This window comes from Aplysia californica, unplaced genomic scaffold (genome assembly GCF_000002075.1).
Source record: "Aplysia californica isolate F4 #8 unplaced genomic scaffold, AplCal3.0 scaffold00214, whole genome shotgun sequence".
NCBI lineage: Eukaryota > Metazoa > Mollusca > Gastropoda > Aplysiida > Aplysiidae > Aplysia > Aplysia californica.
Window position 1 is genome coordinate 1,020,245 of NW_004797484.1, and position 15,131 is coordinate 1,035,375.

The 15,131-nt window shown below is 39.0% G+C and overlaps 1 protein-coding gene across 2 annotated transcripts in view; it reads right to left on the minus strand.

Annotated features, from left to right (window-relative positions):
- The window catches only part of LOC101858862 (2-amino-3-ketobutyrate coenzyme A ligase, mitochondrial), a 22,256-nt gene extending 7,628 nt beyond the window's left edge, over positions 1–14,628 (minus strand). Inside the window, exons 1-9 of one of the 2 annotated variants that reach the window (XM_005099469.3) lie at positions 14,467–14,628; positions 11,213–11,424; positions 10,291–10,380; positions 9,639–9,858; positions 8,488–8,584; positions 6,935–7,021; positions 6,251–6,333; positions 5,053–5,162; positions 556–657 (exon numbers count right to left, since the gene is read on the minus strand). In XM_005099469.3, coding sequence (XP_005099526.1) covers positions 556–657; positions 5,053–5,162; positions 6,251–6,333; positions 6,935–7,021; positions 8,488–8,584; positions 9,639–9,858; positions 10,291–10,380; positions 11,213–11,424; positions 14,467–14,530 — 1,065 coding nt within the window. In that variant the 5' untranslated portion in view covers positions 14,531–14,628. The remainder of the gene's footprint in view (positions 1–555; positions 658–5,052; positions 5,163–6,250; positions 6,334–6,934; positions 7,022–8,487; positions 8,585–9,638; positions 9,859–10,290; positions 10,381–11,212; positions 11,425–14,466) is intronic. The other variant, XM_005099468.3, reaches the window with a different exon arrangement.
- Between the last annotated feature and the right edge of the window lie 503 nt (positions 14,629–15,131).

The window sequence follows — 15,131 nt, forward strand, 5'->3', positions numbered from 1 at the left end:
TGGTTCCAGTAGCACCAATAGTAGTTATGTAACAACTATGATGATTGTGAATATAGGTAAAAAATAATCATAAAAGTAGCAATGAAAATTATTGCGCTATTATTAGCATTATTATTATCATTATGAATTATAATAATAATTATTATTATCAGTAGTATTATTATGATCACCATCATCATTATCATTGTTGCTAATATCATTATTATTACAAGACCATTTTGCCAGAATAAATATGACAAAGGAAGTTAACTTTAGTCTGAGCAAAATTTTCCCACTTGAAAATTAAAACCAACAGTTTCCAGCCCAGCTGGTAGCAATAGATCTAACATCTTTTATCTCATGATAAGCCCTTGAGTGACGAATGCTATGGTGTCAGTCTTAATCTCCCTTTTGAGAGCATTAGCATTTCAACCAATTTTACTCCATAATTTCCTCTTGCTTTGGCAAGTGAGATAATATTTTAAATAGCTTAATACGGCCCACAACTTGGACACGATTACTCACTCCTGGCTTTACCATTACATCACAGTCAATTTTTTAGCGTCATAAACTTACAGAAAGAGTGAACCCAGCGTCGTTCATACGGGTTCTGAACCTGGTAGTGTTGGTCAAAACTTTCTTTGGAAGGTCGGTGTTCTCCATTACAAGGTCCAGGGCCTGAAAGAAAATGGGAAGAAATAAATGTTCCACTTGATTTCATTTGTCATGAAACTTTTTAAAAAAATGATTTTCCAATAGTGTTCATGCATATTTTCAAGTACAACATGCACAGTATCGTAAATATCAATTTATTTACATGTTCCTTTTCAACTTTAAATTACTAAAATGTTTTTGCACGTACACAGAACCTTCAAATTTTACACCATTATCTAAGATTACTATGAGCTTCATCTCCTTTAAAATAAAAACAAAACAAAACAAAAAGACAAAAAAGCTACAAAAGCACAAGACTCAAAACTTTAAAAAGTTGTAGCTGTAGTCAGAAGTAGTTTCCAACACGTCAACACAACAATGACATGTTTCATCAGGAAGAAGCAGGAATGGACCAGTGAGATGGAAAAAGACATCATCATCATCATCATCATCATCATCGCCTTTCTTCCCCTGGATCAGGGCATAAGCCACTGACAAACACTTTCCATTTTTCTGTAACTTGAGAGAGCTTCTTGACATTACTCCAATTTGTTTCAGTAAGACTGATTCAAACGGAAAAAAAGACCAGGAAAAGTTAACGGACAGCGAGCTAGAACAACTATTAAAATAGGAATAGAACGTCAGCGAACTTGGAGACAAAGAACCAGAAATAGTGAATTTCATGGAAAGAGAGAAAACAGCAATCATGGGCTAGTCAGACATAAGTAACAGAGGCAACCACAGCAAGCTGACCCATAAAGGCTACCTCCTGATCTGGAGCAAAACACCTGAAAATGAGAGAACCGAACCAGGATGTAGCATTCATCATACACCCAGCAAAAATGGATACAATCTATGAAATCAACCAGATCTCAGAGAGAATAGTGAGCATAAAAATTATAGAGGGAGGCAAAACAACAACGTACATCCAAACATACGCTCCTTGTAACGACAGTTATGCAGAGGAAGATAGACAACCATATTTCCAAGACCTGAGCAACCACATTAACACCATCAAGAACAAAGAAAATATATCTATCTAGGGAAATTTAAATGGCAGACCTGGACAACGAAGAACCCCCTTGGAAGAGTACTTGGAACCCCACAGTGATAAAGGTACAGACTGCAACAGCAAAGGAGAAATGATACTAAACCTATGCGCTGAGCACGACTGAATTTTGTAACACATTTTTCCAACACAGACGAAGCCAAATCAAGACCTGGTACAGATGGAATGACCAGAACCATGCATCATAAATTGATTTCATCCTGATGCACAGAAAACAAATACATACAGCCAAAGATTCAAGAGCGGTTCCAAACTACATCGTCGACACGGGCCACAAATCTGTGATACTTACTCTCACAACCAGCAATGTAAAGCAAACAAAGAACAGGGGAAAAACCACGACCAACCTATAAAAACTGGAAGAACCAGACATCAAGGAGGCAATCGAAGATGACATTACCAAGGAGTACAATTAGCTATCACCTGAGACCAAAGACGTAGAAGACGAATGGCAAACATTCAAAAAATTCCTGTCAGAAATACTGAAAAACAGTTGTGGCACCAAACGCAGAGGTGGAAACAAAAGCAGAAACAAAAGCAGAACAACATGCTGGTGGAATGAGGAAACCAAAGAAGCAATTAGAATGAAAAAGAAGACATTCAAAAATGGCAGAAGTCAAAGACTGCAGAGGACAATATAGAGTACAGAAAAGCGAGAAGAGAGACCAAAAGAATCACCAAAACTGCTTAAGAAAATGCATAGAAAATATATGGCGAGAAACTGACCAAAATCTGCAAGGAAAACTCTAGAGAGTTTTATAAAAATGTGAACAGCATGCGGGTAAGGAAAAAGGCCCATACAACCCGACATGCATTATAATGATAAAGAGGGTTATGCCATTCTCAGCAAGCATGCCATTAAGAAAAGATGGAAAAATTACTTCCAAGAACTACTCAACCAAGACGCTTATCACAGACAACAAAAAGACTTCCAATCATCGTATGGAGAGAAAACGGAATGACCCATACTTCTCAGTGAAATCGAAAAGGCACTCAAAACCAGCCCCAAGAACAAAGCCCCTGGACCAGATGACTTCACAGAGGAAGCCATAAGAGCTTGTGGAAACACCGGCGTACTGTGGCTGAGGCGAATTTTCAATACAGCCTGAGAGTAAAGAAAAGACCCAGAAGACTGGCAGAACGTCATAGTGGTCCCGTTATGGAAAAAGAAAGGCAACAAACGCGACTGCACAACACACAGAGGCATCTCTTTATTAAGCCATGCAGGGAAAATATACGCGAAGATACTAGAACAGGAGATAAGACCTATAGAAAAGAGAAATCTGAGCAAAGGTCAGTTTGGATTCCGAAAGGGAAGAGGATGCACGGATGCTGTATTCGCATTAAGACAGATATGCAAGAAAACAATCGAACACAACAACAAATCCAACATCGTCTTTATAGACCAGGAGAAGGCTTTTGACAGAGTAAACAGTGCAAAATTCAGGAAGACACTCAAAAAGTGTAGCGTCAAAGGAAAAATGCTGGATGTCAGAGCTCTAAATACCAAAAACAGAAGCTCAATAAGAACGAAGGAAGGCAAAACAGACTGGTTCAAAGTAAGATCTGGAGTATGACAGAGATGCGTTTTATCTCCCCTCCAGTTTATAATATATATGGACACAATAACGCAAGATGCAAACCAAAGCCCAGGAAGCCTAAATGAATTTCTATTTGCAGACGACCAATGTCTTATTCATTCAAACCAACAAAGCCTCCAAAATCATTCTACCGAACTGAACAACAGTTGCGAGAAATTTAATACAAAAATAAGCACATCAAATTCAAAAGTTATGAAAGTGAACCGAAACCGTAGTTCCCTGAACATCCATGTCAATAGTAAACAACTGAAACAGGTAAAGGAGTTTAAATATTTTGGCAGTACTTTTTCTGAAACGGGTCCATAGACATCGAAATAGAAATGCGAACTCAAGGAAGCCAATGTTGTCACATATCAGCTCGCACCCCTCCTATCTCATCCAAACATCTCCATGGACACAAAGAGACATCTTATCACCTTCATATTCATACCAACCTTATGCCACCAGAGCCATACCTGGACATTAAGTAAAACCCATGAAAGCAAAATCACTGCATGCGAAATGAAATGTCTCCGCAAAACCCTTGAGATCACAAGACGAGACAGGCAGAGAAATGAAGAAGAAAGAGCAACTATCGGCATTGAGTCCTGCCTGCATTACATAAAAAGACGAGAATAAAATGGTTGGGCCACCTGTTACGTATGTCACCTGGCCAGCCAGCCTCGAGAGCCTACAACACCAAGCACTCGGGCTATAAAGGAAAAGGAAGGCCACACAAAAGGTGGGTCGAGGGTGTAAAGGACACCCTGAGAAAACATAATATCACAACGGAAAGAGCTGCTGAGCTGGCCTATCATAGAAAACTGCATCTCCCCTCGACGTTTAACGGCAACAGAGGATGAAAAAGTTTAAAAAGTAAGAATTTTACAGCACTTGCAATACAATAATGTCATATATATAAAAGCCGAAAACAAAAGGTTTTACTAAAGAATAAAACACAAAGAAAAGATGGAGGAGAGATAGTGATAACAGAAGTTTGATACAAAAGAAGGAACAAACCTTATCACAGTACCCACCAACCACCCTTAACATTACTCCCTGTCTTTCCCTTTTTCTATACAGGAAAAAGAAATTACAGGAGTAAAGTACATCCAAACACCTGCCAACCACTCACAAAGACAGAAGTAGCAAATCAAAGTAATAAGAAGAAGAAGAAGAAGAAGGAAGGAGGAGGAGGAGGAGGAGGAGGAGGAGGAGGAGGAGGAGGAGGAGGAGGAGGAGGAGGGGGGGAGGAGGAGGAGGAGGAGGAGGAGGAGGAGGAGGAGGAGGAGGAGGAGGAGGAGGAGGAGGAGGAGGAGGAGGAGGAGGAGGAGGAGAAGAAGAAGAAAAACACTAAATAATACCATTTACATGCGTATTTCCATTTTGCAAAAAATGCTCACTGTGCATTACAGTCAAAAAGATATTATTGTACCATTAATGCACATAAGACAAGATCATGTCGAAGTCACATAAAACGAGATGGCAGCTACAACAGTCATGGTTTAGACTTACTCTTCATAAATCAGAATTAAACACAGAACACACACTCATACTTCAGTGCCCCCGATCAGAGCTGTAACCGCAAGATTATACACCCGCTCTCGAATCAGGACTTCACCAGACTGACTCTTTTCCCGGGCACAACAGTTCAAGAAGGAAAAAAAGTCTAAACTCAAGACAGTCGCAAGGAATGTGAGAGCTCACCACAATATCACATGTTACAATTACTTGACAGGGTGTACACATCAAAGTCCCCTGTCTTCTTACCTTGCTGGCAGTGGCCACAACAGGAGGGGGCAAGGTGTTGGAGAAGAGGTATGGCCTTGACCTTTGCCTCAACAAGTCCACCAGCTGTTTGGGACCAGCGGTGTAGCCCCCTGCGAAAACAGGCAAGAGCGATTTTTTTTGAGTGGGCCACATGAAACAAACCATTTTTAGTATTTTTTCTTTTCACATACTGCCCACTTCACAAGTATTTTTAAAGCACTTGCAGCACTATGTGGTCATAAAGAATAGAGGTGTTACAAGAGAGTAACAAACACAAAAAAAGAAAGAGGAGAGATAAGGACGACAGATGTTTGATATGAAATAAGAAGCAAACCACACCAGAGCAACCGCCAACCACCCATGCTATTTTTGTCTGAAGGAAGCCCAATGCCAAAAGGCATATTCAACACAGCGTGGCAGATGATGAAAACCCAAACTTAAGAGTTTTGCTAACTGCAAAGATACACTGGATCAAATTATTTTTTTTTAAATTTTAAAAACCACATAAAACCAGCTATAAAAAAACATGACTTCATCGATAAAATACTGAAACTGTGTCGATTTTATTTCTGTTAATGTTTTGCAGACTTATGCACAACACTCCTGTGAGGTAACATCTTACATAAGACTATCTCACATAAAAGAATGTCACACATAAGACTCCAGCATAAGTCTGCTGAAGTCTTGATTCGAGAGCAGGTTTATAATCTTGCAGTTATAGCTCTGATCCGCGACACTGAAGTATGAGTGTGTGTTCTATGTTTAAGGGAACTGATTTGTGAAGCTTAAGTTGAAAATGTCACTGTTGTAATAATGTTGATAGCAATGGCATATTTCATTTGCCCTGAAATACTGTTTTTTATTTATTTGAGAGGATTGCTGTACATCGAATGAGCTAGTATGCATAAAACCTGTCATTATTTTTTAAAAGCCATTTAAATTTCATTTTCTCGTGAAATGCCTAGAGCCTCCAGGGAATGGGCTCTATAGAAATTAATTGTCAAATTATCACTAAATGTCAAATTTTATATTCCCTTTTTTGTCTAATATTAGATCTCTGTGTACAATTCCTAGGTTCTGACAAAAACAACGAACAAGAGAACTCTCAATTTTCAAGCAAATTAGCTAAAAAAAATTCTGAATGAGTAGCCATCATAAAAACTTCGTACAACAGGGATTCAGCAAAATATCGACCTACCAGCGGCGCCTCCCAGAGCTTTGCCAAGGGTAGAGTTGATGATGTCCACTCGGCCGTCCAGACCAAAGTACTCCTCCGTACCTCTATGGAGTGAAGCAGAAATAAATTGAGTGGATATTTCTATGACACTCACAAACAACATGGGATTAACTCGCATAGCTCTGGTCCCAAACATTGACCATGACAGGATCGAGATTTCACATTCTTTCCATGACAACAATTTAATAAGGCTTTTTAATATTTGTTCGAAGCTTTAGTTTATTAATCATTTTCCTTACTGGAAATGAAAAAGATTAACGGAAATAGTTTCGATGTATTAAAACTATTTTCACTTTGGGAACCTACTAGATGTTCAATGTCTTCACTTCAGTTAGACATACGAGTAAAAGACTAGATCTAGTGATGTCTGAGAACTTTGCAAGGGGGTATCATTGCAATTGAGTAAATTAAACAAATCAAAAAGTAGTCTTCACATCTTTGTCTTTGGTTTTATTTTCTGTCCCATTTAGTCAGCAGATATATTTTCTTTAATTGAAAACAGTGTCAAGGTTGTCTTACTGGTGTTGTTTAAAAGAGGAGAAAATATCAGTAAAGAACTTACTGAAAGAGGGAGAAAAAAATTGAAGAAAATAAATATAAACATTTAATCTACAACATTTTCTTTATCCTTTGTCTATCTCTCACCTTCCTGTGGGTCCAAAGAATCCAGTAGAGTGGCACTCATCTATGAAGACCATGGCATTATGTTTGTCTGCAAGATCGCAGATGTCCCTGAGACAAGATTTTTTTTTAACGAGTGAACATTTTAATACTATCATATTATGCAGTTTATGAAATACACACAGACCTAACAGAACAAAATGTGACTCTAGGCCTTGCATTTCCTTTTATTTTAACATATCTGTTCTCCAAATTATAACAGTATGATATCACATTTTAAAAATCACACCAAACCAGCAACCTAAAAAAATGTATTCTTTTATTCTTTTTTTTTTTTTGAGTAAAGAGAAGCACACTGACACAACAATGGCCATTTATTGCTTGGAAATGTAAGACGGACAGACACACAGACAGACAAAAAAAACAAAGAGAAAGTTAAGAAGTAGGACCTACCAGGGGTGCCCCAAACCACTCACAATATTGTTTTTAAAAGCCTAATTCAACAAAGTGGCTGTAACAGAACAGCAAGGTATTGCTCCATGTCCAAACACTGCAAGGCACATCCTTCTAAAGTTTAATTTTGGCAAGTTTTACTGACAGTTGTAATGCAAATGCGTCATGTAAGTGCCAAGGATTAGAGGTGCCACTAGAGTAATACACAAAGAAAAGAAAAAGGAAAGATAAAGATAATACATGTTTGATAGGAAAGAAGGAGCAAACCATACCAGAGCACCTACCAACCTCACCACGTTCACTAAAAATCCCCCCAAATCATCTCCCGAAACAACCTGCTTCCCACTCACTCAAAACATCAGCAACAAACCAGTTGACAGCCACAAAGGGAAAAAAAAGCACTACACAGACCACAAAGCAAAGACAGAGGAAACTTTCTTCTACTCCCACCTATTATTTCTAGCTCTTTGAGCGAAAAAGAAAAACATATGAAACAGACACTGGAATAGAACATATTTATGTGTGTGATGACAAAGTAAGAATGCCAAACAGCTATATCACAGATGCTTGAACAGTTAAAGATCTTTGCAAGCACACACACACACACATTTTACTGCAACATGACATCAAACAGAAGTGCAAAAGTATAACAGCTACTGGACCAATGAAAATAATAACAACAACAAATATAAAAACATTAATAATAACAATAAGAAGAAGAACAGTTCATCCGTTATAAACTGATGATGGCTTTCAACATCCAAAGAGGAGGAGAAGTCATAGACCTTCTGAACTTAGCACATTGAAGAGAGTAAGGTAAAGGAACTTGTAATGATTACAAACGTCACAACTCATTGCAGATAACAGGGCCTTTCAGTTTCCTAGAGTGATGTGCTAATAACTACCAACAACAAAAACAACAACAACAACCAGTCCTCGTCATTTTATGCAAGAAAAATTCTGAAATTATGCAAACTGAAACCAAAAATGTGAAATTATGCGATTCTGTTAATTTTAACAAAGAATGATAAAGGAAAATAATCAGAAATTATGCAAAAAATGATCAATTTTGCTAAATTATGTGGGGTGCATAAAACCACAGGGACAAAACAACAGAGACTTACGTGAGCGGGGCCACATTGCCATCCATGCTGAACACCCCGTCTGTGACAATCAGCCTCTGTCTGCAGTCCTTTGTCGCAATCAGATGGGACTCCAAGTCTGCAAGAACACAAGGTAAACAATACTCCGATGAGTTAGAAAGTAACATGTCGCTTAATCTTTCCTTGGGACAGACCTTGACACTCTCACCATACAGTTTTATGGAGTTAAACTCACAAACCACATGTCCCTTCACAGATATTTCAAGGATGCAGAGATGGAAGGAGTTGTGGGCGGGGTGTGTGAGTGTGACTGCGAGTGGTGCGCGTGAGTGTGTGTGTGTGAGTGTAAAGGGGTGAAGACGGATTTTCTGAAGACAAACATTAAAACACAGGTACTGTCTTTTAAATTTCAAATCAGCATTGGCCACCTTATAACCCCAAAAAATTTGTCAGCTCAAAGACTATACATCCGACACAACACTCCAAATGCCCAATACACTTTTTTTTTGGGGGGGGGGGTGTGTAAGTGTTTTACTGCGTTCGCAACTGCATAAGGTCATAAGGGCACGCGGCACGCATTAAACATTTTCAGTAGGTAGGAAATTTTGAACTTTGCCCTAGTAGCTGCCGAAGCCCTCTCTTATCAATTCTAGACAACCAAAGGATCTTTAACGAGCACAGCTTGCACATGGGACCTCCAAGATCTTTTGCCCTTGTAGGCTAGGTATAGATCTTTCCTACCAGAAGATCAGGGGTGTGTCTGAAAGACAGCAGTAAGAAGGAGCCAAGGAGTAGTTGTAGAAAGGGTACAGAAAAAGTCAGGAGCCCAGAGAAGGGGGCAAAGGAGGTGAGGAGATGGGGGCAGAAAGTGGAGACGAAAGCAGACAACAGAACATTGCTAGAGAGCATTAAAGGAGGTGAAGGGAGACAATTTTAGAGAAGAAAATGTTTACGTTGCTTCCCGGATTCAAACCCGAGACCTTTGCTTGAAAAGCGAACACCTTAACCTCTAGGCCAAGAGAGCCCCCTCATCCACTTTCAATAAATTTGCAAACAATAATTTAGTCACTGATACCCATGGGTGCTTTTTTGTCAATATCTGTCTCGACATAAATAAGACAGAAACTAAGGCGAAATTAAAAAGAGCAGCTTGTAAAATGACAGGACATCACCTGCCAGATCCCTGTGCTTATAACGTAGCCTCTGTGCTTTGGACAGGCGGATGCCATCAATGATGGAGGCGTGATTGAGCTCATCAGAGATAATGGCGTCCTCTGGACTCATTAGCACCTCAAATATCCCGGCGTTGGCATCAAAACAGCTGATGTACAAGATAGCATCCTCTTTTCCATGGAACTTGGCAATTTTTTCTTCCAAGTCTTTGTGGATATCCTGAAGAATAAAAAATTCTAAGTGGCTAAGAGCAAAAATGCTCCCCAAAAAAAAAAAGATTGTTTTTCAAGTTTATGCACTCACCCACATCATGTGTGCAACAGCAATAAGGTATGTGCAATCAAAATAATAACACTAAAAAAACATGATACAGGTCTTATCTGAAACTCAGGATATATCAATACACTTTTGGGGGGGGGGGTGTTAGTGTTTTACTGCGCTCGCAACAGCATAAGGTCATCACGGCGCGCGGGACACAATAAACATATTCAGTAGGTAGGAAATTTTGAACTTTGCCCTAGTAGCTGTATATTATATACTGAACTTCATGGTCAGTGAGTTTTGTTTTTAGGATTGTCCATAACATGCTTGTTCTTTCTTGGAAATTGGGCATAAAGAAAGATAAGCATTAGACAAGATAATGGACGTTACCTGTGTTCCACATATGAAGCGTACAGAGCTGAGGCCTGCACCGTGGCTGTCCAAAGCTTTCTTGCCAGCCTCAACAACAGCAGGATGGTTCTGAAGGCAGATACATAGAGGTAAGTGAAGTCACAAGAAGAAACACTACATAAAGTGCTGCTCAAGTTTTACAGATGTGTGAGGGTGTCTAGCCTTTTCTTTTCAAATATTTCAATACACATTACAAAAAAACAGACCAACTGCTCAGTGTAAGACACTGTCATATATATCACTTTTCGAAATGGTATACGCTGGAGTCTTACACTAAGCAGTAAAGATGCAAGTACTAATACCATTGAGATTGGCAGAGGGTAAAGAAACCAGTTGTCAAATCTGACCTTCTGTTCCTTTCGTGCTTATAACTTTTCACTTTCTAAACCTTTTTATCAAATACTGGTATGATAACAGTTCAGATCTCAATACAATTATACAATAAACAAAATCAGGCAAACAGAAAAACTGCTCACCAATCATCAAACTAATTCAAAGGAAATGGCCAGGGCCCATTTATATATACAGTCCAATAATAGTTTACCATTAACCCTTTCAGCCCTTGCTACCGGTACACCGGTGGCGCATAAAAATGCCCATATGCCAAGCCACCGGTACACCGGTGAAGCGACTCCATCCTGAATCTCACCTGACTGCTCGACAAAACCCATACAGAAAACAGCATTTACTACACAAGACTTTATTGATTATTTTGAAAATTTTTCTGAATTAGATACTAGTAATGACAAGGACTACCGTGAGTGGGATATGGAATGTGATTCTGATGATCATAATGTTAGTAATATATATACATATATATATATATATATATTATCACTCAGGCAGAGGGGCATGGTAGCCTCAGGGGCGGTCAGGGCTCAAAGGGTTAAGGACAACTTACTGACAATCCCAGGTAATTGTTGGCACAGAAGTTCAGGATGTCTCCTTGGCTTCCATCAACAAGAATGGAAGGGCCCTGACTCGACGTAATTACACGCTCTGACTTAAAAGTACCAGCTTCCCTGATGCCTTGCAACTCTTTGTCTAAAAGTTTCCTTGTCTCCGCTAAGGATGCAGTCCATCGTTGTTGATTCAGGCTCAGGACATTTTGATCTATCACATTCGAGAAAAAAACCACAATTGATAAAAACAAAAAATACAAGAAACATCAAAAACCAAATCAGTGTCAATTATATTTTATCGCGAAAAAACCCCTAAACCCAACAGAGATGATGTCGAATTCGCCAGAATCTGATGCTACAAAATTTTAAGACACAGGTCTTGTGCATTCTAATTAATTACAATAGACGAGAATATTTGCTTCCTCCAGTGACAGACTGAATAGTACTCAATTGAACCTTTCAGTGGAGCAAATAGTTTGGGGGTTTTTTTGGAGGGGGGGGGGGGGGGGTAGTTCTCCACATGCAAGATGTCCTCATACATTACAACATTTAATTTGGTAAAAAGAACAGAACCTAAACTACATCATGAGAGGTACAGATGTTTTATATGTATGTATTTAGAACATATGTGTACGAGATTTCCTTGTGGTTTTAAAAGTTACAATACACACAGTTATTACAGTCTGCTAATAAATTACGGGAAGTATTTTATAGTAAATAAAATAGAAGGAAAATGAAACAAAATCTAAAAATCGGGTATTAATTTACTCATGGACCCATCTAATGTGCAGGTATCCATTCTAAAGCACTTTTCTTGTTCCTTTCTCTCTGCTTGTAACACACATTCTGACTTTATATCAACCGCGAATAATTAGTTTATGAGATTATGGATATGTTTGTAATGAACTATTACAATAGGACCATTTGCGCAGTAATATTTGATTTGTTTTTAACAGCATGGGGGTTTTCAGGGGCAGCATGCTCCCCCTGTATTTCACCATAATGGGATGTTTTGCAATTTTAAGTTTGAATTTTCTTGAAAACAATTGATTTGCGAGGGTTTTAGTGGTCATATATTAATATAATATAATGTGTTCTGCAGCAAAAATTACTGGAATTTAGCTCCAAAAAAAGTGCATCTGATCTATCAGCAAGTGGGTCTAAACGCAAAAATAAATTTACCAAAAGGGAGTGTCTACGTACACGGTAACCGGGCACATAGTGAGTCTCAGTATCTACATACACCGTAACTGGGTACTTAGGTTCGGGGGCTCCTTGAGCTAGGTTCACAGTAATTGCTTCACTCCCTTCATGACCTTGACTTACTTCTTTCATTAATTTTGTTCTCGCTTTATGTGTGATATGAGTGGAATGTCAGCAGTAAGCAAAACGAGACCATTCTATGACCTGTTTCCCATTATTTTTGGTCTGGATCCCAAACATAACAAGATGGCACTGGCGTATAAATTTATTACAAATCCCCTTCTGTAGAACTGGAGAAGTGGAAGCGTGCATGTGCCTGAACATCAACGAGCGCTTTTCAATTAATCAGGAATCACACACTACATGCTCTCCTCTTCTGTTACTTTTTGGCCTAGCAGCCTAGGCATGGCAACATCACTATTGGAGTGGCTCTCCGCACCATCTCTCTCTGCCGCCTGCCCCACCTCACTCATCATTAGACTGGCCAATCACAACGCTGCACTGCTGACTGCCTGTTTGGAATACGCTCGCTCGGTCTCTTCCGCTGTGTTCAAGTTGGGGACTTTCCTTGCCCAACCAAACCCAGGCATAATTAAGTTACTGAGTTTACGTAGAAAAAAAGGGGATTCCTGTTAAGTCCCGCTGTAAGGATAGTCCCACTGCAGCGGGTGCCACTATAATAGTCATGTTCTACTGTACGAGCAACATTTAAGTAGTAAAAAATAGGCTTTCAAATGCCTAACTTTGAAGGTCATCTTCTTTTTCAGTAAGAGACTCCCTTACCAAAATAAAATCATTTTTGATTTGAAAGGGGGGGGGGGGAGAGAGAGAGAGAAAAAGAGAGCGAGAAAGAGAGAGAGAGACAGAGAGACAGAGAGAGAGACAGAGAGAGAGAAAGAGAGGAGACAGATAGACAGAGAGGGAGAGAGAGTATGTTGTGTGTAGTCATGTGTAACACCTCGTGAAGGCTAGTGCTGTTAAAGTGTAGCACAAAAGACAACACTACACATGCCGTTAAACTTAGAAATGACGCATCTTTCTGATTGGCTGCTAATTTTAGTAATGTAATGTCATCACTTCCTGGGATACCCACATGGAACGACGTGTTTTCGGTAACATTTCGGATTTTCTAGCCTAGATCTAGATCTAGATCTAGATCTAGAATCTAGATCTAGATCTAGATTCTAGAGACTAGATTAGATCTAGATCTAGATCTATTAGGCCTACCTGGACATGATGGAAGACCGCACGAAAATTGCCGTAAAGACGCAGGAGGACTAGATAATATCTAGTTCTAGATCTAGATCTAGATATCTAAATTTAGATCTACCAACCCCCCCCCCCCTCCTGCATTTTTAATCACTAATACATTTTAAAAAATAAACAACAACTTCAAAGTCAAAGTAACTCTACAAATTAGGCCTATAATTTATGGAACTGTTGGTCAGTCGGGAGGAGGAAAAGAGAAAAGAAAAACTGTCCGGGACCGGAATCGAACCGCTCCAAAAGTCATTGCTCGACATCAAACGCAGACGCGCTATCAAATCAGCTATCAGAACTTCCGAAAAATGGTGTAGATTAAGCATAATATATACATAGACACTTCCATCTTTGGTGCCGTGCGGTTGTCTATACTTAGATGTAGTCACGTGATCGGAGGGGTATCCTGGTCTGACGTCAAACAAGATGGGCGCCTTACCTAAAAATAGTTTGCATCATTTCTACTTTTAATCGCATGTCAACACTACAGCCTTCAATTACATGTTTTCCTCATTTTTAGCCTTTAGGCCTATTATAAATATCTAATTTTAGTGATAGTGGAGTCCGGGTGGAGAGACACTGAGGCTGAGCTGGAGCATTGGCATTTTGATTGTCACTGAAATTGAATGACAGACACCACTGTTGGTGTCACTCTGTCTGCTACGACAAACGTATCACGATGCACAACAAATTTATTAGAGATGCCAAAAATTGCAGTCAATATGTTACAAGGATTTCAAAACATATAAGGACAAACTTCTTTTTCAACAGATAAGGACTGTCTACATACGTATTAGCGTAAAATAACGTTGCACTGCAGGGCCAACTTTCCTCAAACTGTTCATCATAGCCATCTTATCTTGTACTTGTCGGTGGCGAAGCCCAACGGACAACAGACAGGCTACAGAGCGGTGCAGGTCGCGAAGAACTTCAGAAGTAAGAAAGAAGCGAAGCGAAACGAAGGCAAGACTACTTCCATTGTTTTCGTTTTGAGAAGAGCACAAGAAAAGTTCTTCGTGTGAAAACCATGTAGCTGATTTTTTTTTTTAATCAGGGGAACTCAGTGCCAACCAAGGAGATTAAAAGTTCTAAACTCCTTGTTGGTGCCAACACAGGCCTAATAATATCAATATATTATATTATAATATACATGTACTGACTATTCATTCTGTCTTGTAATAATTTGAAAAGAAAGCTTATATAAAGCTACAAATATATTTTTGGTTTAATTTTAAAAGATCAAGTTACGTGAGTGAATATTCATCTCACTCACTATAAATTATAAATCAGATTGAATTTATTGTCAAATAAAAATATTTTGATCATGAGTAGCTTTTTTGTAGTGTTAAAACTAAATTCATGACCATGAAACAATCACTGGATTTATCTGCGGTATACTTTTAAATCTTATTACGGGGGCCACAATTTATGAATTTTGAGAAAACAAAAATATGA